Source organism: Chamaea fasciata, unplaced genomic scaffold, assembly GCF_029207755.1.
Source record: "Chamaea fasciata isolate MVZ Bird 193981 ecotype frontalis unplaced genomic scaffold, bChaFas1.0.hap1 SCAF_17, whole genome shotgun sequence".
Lineage (NCBI taxonomy): Eukaryota > Metazoa > Chordata > Aves > Passeriformes > Sylviidae > Chamaea > Chamaea fasciata.
The window spans coordinates 2,215,380-2,222,451 of NW_027094102.1; the positions used below are offsets into that span (position 1 = coordinate 2,215,380).

The 7,072-nt window shown below is 48.1% G+C and overlaps 1 protein-coding gene across 1 annotated transcript; it reads left to right on the forward strand.

Moving 5' to 3' along the window:
- The first annotated feature begins 4,436 nt into the window (after positions 1-4,436).
- Positions 4,437-6,850, forward strand: PFDN4 (prefoldin subunit 4). The gene is made up of 4 exons (XM_066199126.1): positions 4,437-4,674; positions 5,487-5,594; positions 6,019-6,162; positions 6,423-6,850. The coding sequence occupies exons 1-4, from the start codon at positions 4,651-4,653 to the stop codon at positions 6,552-6,554; spliced, it is 408 nt and encodes a 135-aa protein (XP_066055223.1). The 5' UTR covers positions 4,437-4,650; the 3' UTR covers positions 6,555-6,850.
- The last annotated feature ends 222 nt before the right edge of the window (positions 6,851-7,072 follow it).

A 7,072-nucleotide genomic window follows, 5' to 3' on the forward strand; every position in this document is an offset into this window, starting at 1 on the left:
CTCACAGATATTCATCTCTGGGTTCTAAATTCCCCTGAAATTCCAAGCTGGTGCTGAGCACCTGGAATTCCTGCCAAGAGGGGAGGACCGTGGTTTGGGAGGTGAAGGTGACAGAACCCCGAGCCCCGGCTGCTGATTGTGCCAGTTTGAGTGAATTCCTCCTGAATGACGCAGCCCAGCTCTGTCCCTGCATGTGCTTAGAGAGGAGGGGTGCTGGTATTAATATTAATATTATCTAATAAAATAAAACAATTGAATAAATATTATATTATATTATATTATATTATATTATATTATATTATATTATATTATATTATATTATATTATATTATATTATATTATATTATATTATATTATATTATATTATATTATATTATATTATATTATATTATAATGAAATTATAAATTAAATATATATAATATTGATGTTATCATCACTGCCCATAGTTACTATTTGCTATGAATACCTGGTCTCTAAACTTCCAAAAAAAAAAAAAAAAAGCAAATAAACTGGGGATTTTTAATTGTTTTTTACAATGAAGGAGTACTGCTGTTCCATGCCAAGCCAGAGGGAGGGTGGAACAACTCTGTGGCTTTGGAGGGCTTTCTGCTGAAAATTGTAATAGAAATGTAAAATATACCATGGATCCATCCTGGCAAACGGCAAGATGAATTTGGACTTTAGGCAGTGGGGTGCTGTGAGCTGGGTGCACTTGGCTCCCTCTGTGTCCCCCAGAGCCACAAGAAAACAAAATTAAAAATAAAAATAAAAAAAATTAATAAAAGTTAATAAAAATTAATAAAAATCGATAGAAATAAAAATAAATAGAAAAATAAATAAAAATACCCAAGCCCTGCCTTCCTTTGCCATGAGTCAGGCACGAGGCACCAGGGCCATGCTTGGCTGAACTCAATCCCCTCTGGGCACATCCTGGTTCCTCCTGTTCCTGCTCCTGGAGGGATTAGAGTTGCTTCAGCAGATAAAAAATCCTGCCCTGGCTTTCAGCTCAGCCCTCCCCTGGGAAGGGTTTGGTTCCAGGTCTCCAGTGCTGAATGAATGAAAATGGGAAAATGGGGTTTGTGGTTGTTGCTCTGGTTGGTGGAGCAGCAAACGAGCTCCTCTGATGTGTCCCCGAGGGAAAAGCTTCTCCCAGGCTCTGTTGTGGGTCTGCCAGCACCTTCCCCACCCAAAGGACAAAAAAAATTTAAAGAGATAAAAGGGGAAAAAAAAGGAGATGTGTGCATTTTTAAAAAGTAACACCACAGAATTATTGATTGGACAAGGCGAACTGTGGAGTAAGGGAAATACATAAAAATAAGGGTTTAATATTTATATTAAATAGGTTCAAAGGTTTAATATTTATTAAGCCCTTATTAAAGGTTTAATATTTATAGTGAATGACATTAAACATTAAAATTCAATATGAAATTTTGGAGCCTGGAACATTCCCTGTCGATCCTGCGAAGCCAGGTGCTGGTGAGGCAGGGCAGGGTGGCAGAGGCAGATGTTCCCCCTTCTATTTGAAATAAAACCAGCGCAAGGCACCTGAGGAGAATGATGGGATTATAAAACCTCGCGTGTTTACTCTGCTGCTCACCAAGGTGGAGTAAAGGTCTCTGGATGTGCTCAGCCCCGGGGGTTTCCCAGCAGAGGGGAATCTCCAGCTCCCATCCGAGGCACGAACAGCAGCAGAAACTCCCCTGGGCTCCAGCTGACACTGCACAACCTCTGCCAAGGAGAACTTTCCCTCACCAGGGATAAAGTTTAGCGGGGTGCCTTAGCAGAAAGAAGAGAATTTAATAATAATTTAATAATGTTGGATAGGTGTGAATACAGAGGAGGCTGGGGTGGTGAAATGGTGAGGTTCCTTTTGACCAGCACGAGGTATTTTGAAAGAATGAGGGTGGAAAGGTGAGAAAATCTGCCCTCCTTCCCTCAGATTGCAAAAGAATTAAAATATCCTCGCCAGGGGATTTGCCATGTAAATAATTAGGAGCTGTCTCACTAAGATCTTTTTTGGAAGAGATCGACACCCTTAGAAAAGGATTTTTATTCCTTCAACCTCCATTCCCCCTGCAATGCCGGTGTGAGAAGGGCAGACACGAGGACCTGCGTTCCACAATAAGTCATCCCAAATGTCGTCATTCCCAAATATTGGGAATGTCCTAGCACTGCCGCCTCCTTTACCGCACCGGCACAACTAAAACAGGGCGAATTCCTGTGGCTTTTGCTCAGAGTGATCCCCTTCATGCAGGCTGAACCTGGAAAACCAACCACCATCCCCATGAAGTCCTCCCCGTCTCCAGTGCACCTGGAATTCCCAAATCCTGTTGGTGTGTGGGTGTTCCAAGGGCACCAAGGCCCCGAGAAAGGTCTGTGGGACTCCAGGGAAAGGGGAGAAGAGTTTGGGCACTCCAGAGGCAGCAAAAGCATGGGAACACTCTTCCCCACGGAGCCGGATTGCAAAAGGCTCCAACAAGGAGGGAGAAAACGTGCGAAAACCCCCAGAGGAGATGCGGGATGTGGGATGTGAGACGGAGGGCAGGGCATGGACGGGATCCCAGCGAGGTGAAGCCAACCGCAGCAACAACAACACCAGGGACCAGAGCAAGAAGGAGCAAGTTCCTTTTATGCAACTGGGAGAGAAACGAGGGCGCCGGGTTCAGCGGGTTCCTCTTACTCCACGGCGGCTGTTTGCACTCGTGAGCTGTTTTCACTTTTATTTACATAAGAAAGGTCTGCAGTGAGTCGCTCTTGGCAGCGCTCACCCCACTCAGAGCTTGCCTGAGCTTGTGGGGGGAAAAAAAAACAAAAAAGATTTATTTTCAAAGCCTTCGAGTCATCGGATTCTTGTGAAATCCACTCATTTTCCTCTTGAGGGAAATTGCACTGGCTCGGTGGATTGTGCAGTTAATCCAGGCAGGGAAATCGCCAGGCTCAGGCTGTGTCCTTTCCTAGCAGGATCCTTAGGGAAGAGCAGGACAGTGGCCAGAGAGATGAGAGCTCGTTTTCTGAGGAAAAGAGAGGTTTAGAGCTGGGATCATGTTTCTATAGAAATTAATAATGAAGCGCTTCTCCGGGGAGAAATTTGGCAATTAACTTCTTCCCTCAGAGGGAAGCACGGCACGGTGATAATGATGATGCACCAAAATAAAATGTAAGATCAGCCCGAGGGCCACCTGAAATATCTTTTATTGTTCTGTCTTTCCTACTGATTTGGAACAGGAGTTTTGAAATGGGCAGTCACTCAGAATAGAAAAAAAAACCCAAAATTAATTTTATTACAGGCAATATTAAGAATTAAGTATCCCATCCTACTCCATCCCATCCCATTCTCCCATGGATCCCATTATCCCATCCCATTATCCCATCCCATTATCCCATCCCATTACCCCATCCCTTTCCATCCCTTTCCATCCCATCGATCCCATTATCCCATGGATCCCATTATCCCATCCCATCCCATCCCATTATCCTGTCCCATCCCATGGATTCCATTATCCCATCCCCTGGATCCCATTATCCCATCCCATTATCCCATTCCCTGGATCCCATTATCCCCCGGATCCCATTATCCCCCAGATCCCCTTATCCCATCCCATTATCCCATTATCCCATTATCCCATGGATCCCTTCATCCTATCCCATTATCCCATCCCATTATCCCCTGGATCCCATTATCTCCTGGACCCCATGGATCCCATTATCCCCTGGATCCCATTATCCCCTGGATCCCCTGGATGCCATTATCCCCTGGATGCCATTATCCCCTGGATCCCATGGATCCCATTATACCCTGGATCCCATTATCCCATTATCCCCTGGATCCCATTATCCCATGGATCCCAGTATCCCATGAATCCCATGGATCCCATTATCCCCCAGATCCCCTTATCAAATCCCATTATCCCATGGATCCCATTATCCCATGGATCCCCATATCCTATCCCATTATCCCATTATCCCCTGGATGCCATTATCCCCTGGATCCCATTATCCCATGAATCCCATGATCCCCTGGATCCCAGCATCCCCTGGATCCCAGCATCCACTGGATCCCATGATCCCCTGGGTCCCATGATCCCCTGGATCTCACGATCCCCTGGGTCCCATGATCCCCTGGATCCCCTGGGTCCCCTGATCCCCTGGATCCCCTGGGTCCCCTGATCCCCTGGATCCCCTGGATCCCCTGGGTCCCATGATCCCCTGGATCCCCTGGATCCCATGATCCCCTGGATCCCCGGGGTCCCATGATCCCCTGGATCCCCGGGGTCCCATGATCCCCTGGATCCCCTGGGTCCCATGATCCCCTGGATCCCCGGGGTCCCATGATCCCCTGGATCCCCGGGGTCCCATGATCCCGTCCATTCCCGTCTCACGGCGCCCCCTGGCGGAGCGGCGCCCCGCGCCCGCCGCCCGCGCTCCCTGCGGGCCGTACCAAGGGCGGCGGGGGTGCCCGCGCTGGGCTCCTCCCGCCGCGCCGCCAGCGCTGCGAGCAGAGATAACCGCCGATTTCCACACGTGGCCTTGGGCCGTCTCCTGCAGCTTCTCCTCGTCCTTCTTCCTTTCCGCCATGCCCGCTGCTCGTCCTCTCCTGTGCGCGGCGGGCCGGTGGTTCGGCCCCGCGCGGATGGGCCGGCGACAGCAACATGGCCGCCACCATGAAGAAGGCGGTGAGTGCGGAGCGGGCCCGGGGGACATTTGTTCCTTTGCCTCAGGCTTTGCTCCCTTCCCGGGCGGCCGTCGATCCCTCCCGAGCAGTCCCGGGACGCGGCTGCTCCCTGGGCGGCGCCGGGTGAAGCTCTGGCCGCCGTGAGGGCGCCGTGAGGGGTCGGGCTCTGTCCCAGCGCTCGTCCTGCGGCTTCCCGGCCTTGCCGAGTCTCTGCTCCTTGTGAACAACAAGGGCAGGGGCACGGTGCGTGTGTGGGGAAAATTATTCTCTCCGAGGGTGATTAATTATGGAGAGCACCTTAAAATTCATCTCATTCCATCATTCCACCCCCTGCCATGGGCAGGGACACCTTCCAGTATCCCAGGGTGATCCAAGCCCTGTCCAGCCTGGCCTGGGGCACTGCCGGGGATCCAGAACAGCCACGGCTTCTCTGGGAATCTGTGCCAGGGCCTCACAGGGAGCAATTGCTTCCAAATATCCCGTTTAATCCTCCACTCTTTCAGTCTGAGGCCATTCTGCTCTGTGTGTCACTAACTGCTGCTGTTGATAGTCTTTTCCCAGAGGAAACCCAGAGCAGGGTGTCCAGTTCAGCCGTCAGTGCCAAGGAAACCTCTGCCTTGAAGCTGGCCAAAATATTTAGATGTCACCCAGCTAAATATGGGTGTTTCTGGTGTCCTTGAAGAGGCACTTGGAGCTGTCAGGATGTCGGATTTATTTTTTTTCCCCAGACACTTTGTAGGAGTATCCTTGCAGCGAGACTCAAAGTTAACGTCAGAAACTTGAAATCATCATTCTGACCTCTCCCCCTCTCAGGCTGCAGAAGATGTCAATGTCACCTTTGAAGATCAGCAGAAAATTAACAAGTTTGCAAGAAACACCAGCAGGATCACAGAGCTGAAGGAAGAAATAGAAGTGAAAAAGGTACGTTTGCTTCAGAGCTCATTAACTTTTCGGTTGGCCTGAATTAATTTTCAGCTGGAGCGTAGGAAATGAGCAGCAGTGGGTTGCGGTGAGTTCAAGTGATGCTTGGCCCCTGGTCGGAGGTTTCTGAACTTACTGCTGTGGGAATAAAAAATGGCAAAAGTAGATCAGATATCAGTGACATTTAAATCTGCTGCATTGCCCTTTCCTGCATAGTTAATTAGTTTGTTAATGAGAGATAATGAGTGCTGACTAGGAGTTTCTACTGGGCTGAATTGCTGAATTCCAGATCTCTTGGATATCCTGGTGATGGGTGGGATTTTTTTTTTTTTTTTCCCCAAAATCCATTCTGTCTGAGTTTTATCCAGCTGTGTCCAATGAAAAGCTTTCACAAAGGAGCCTCTTCCTGTGTCTTGGCAAACAGAAGCAGCTGCAGAACCTGGAGGATGCCTGTGATGACATCATGCTGCTGGATGATGCTGATTCCCACCTGATTCCCTACCAGATCGGGGATGTCTTCATCAGCCACTCCCTGGAGGAGACGCAGGAGATGCTGGAGGAGGCAAAGGTTTGTCTGGAGCTGCTCTCTGTGTGCTGGGCACTGCCATGGGGTGGTCTGGGCATCCTTTGGAGCTCCCACAGTCTAAAATTTGTCTTGGATTTAGGATTTGAGTGGCTCCAAAGTCACTCCAGCCATAAATCCTGCAGCCAGACCCGGGAGTAAGTTGGAAAAGAGGCAGCTCTTTGTGGGTTCTGTGCCGCTGACACACCTGGCTCAGTTTGTTGTACAGAATTGGTTGATATTTATTTGCTATTTTTGTTTTTCAGAGGAGCTTACAGGAGGAAATTGAAGCGTTGGAATCGCGAGTGGAGTCGATCCAGAGGGTCTTGTCTGACCTCAAAGTTCAGCTCTATGCAAAGTTTGGAAATAACATAAACCTGGAGGCTGAGGACAGTTAAAGCTTCTCTAAACACAGCACCCAACTCTTCTTTAGGTTATTAAATGTTTTGATAACATTGCTGCAATTACATTTGAGAAAAAAAAAATCCATCCTTTTATTTTTGTTGGTTTAGGGGTTTTTTTTTTTCTTTTTTTTTACTTTCCTGTAAAGTTCTGCGTATTTAATAAGAACTTCCTCATTTTGGTTATTGCAGTTATTTATTTATCCAGGAAAACTCTTGACTTCACACTGTTGGTAAAGCATCAGGACTGGAATATTTGCATGGTTGATTAAGGCAATAAAGGCAGGCATGTATTGGGGTTTCCTGGGGTTTTTGTTTTCCACTCATGAAAAGGTTTGAAACAAATGGAAAGGAGGAAATTTGGAGTGGATAAAAGCTGTGTGATACAGGGGATGTGATGAGGGAGTGATGCTGCTCAGGTGTTTTTAGAAACCCTCCTGGAGCTCCTAAATTCACCCTCTGTGCTTCACCCTTAGCTCTGGTGTCAGGAATTTGCCAGGGCACAAACAAGGGCT

Coding starts and splice junctions, on each gene's coding strand:
- PFDN4 (XM_066199126.1), top strand. CDS start 4,651: ATGGCCGCCACCATGAAGAAGGCG. Junction 5,595..6,018: donor AAGAAATAGAAGTGAAAAAG/GTACGTTTGCTT, acceptor CTTGGCAAACAG/AAGCAGCTGCAGAACCTGGA. Junction 6,163..6,422: donor AGATGCTGGAGGAGGCAAAG/GTTTGTCTGGAG, acceptor TTTGTTTTTCAG/AGGAGCTTACAGGAGGAAAT.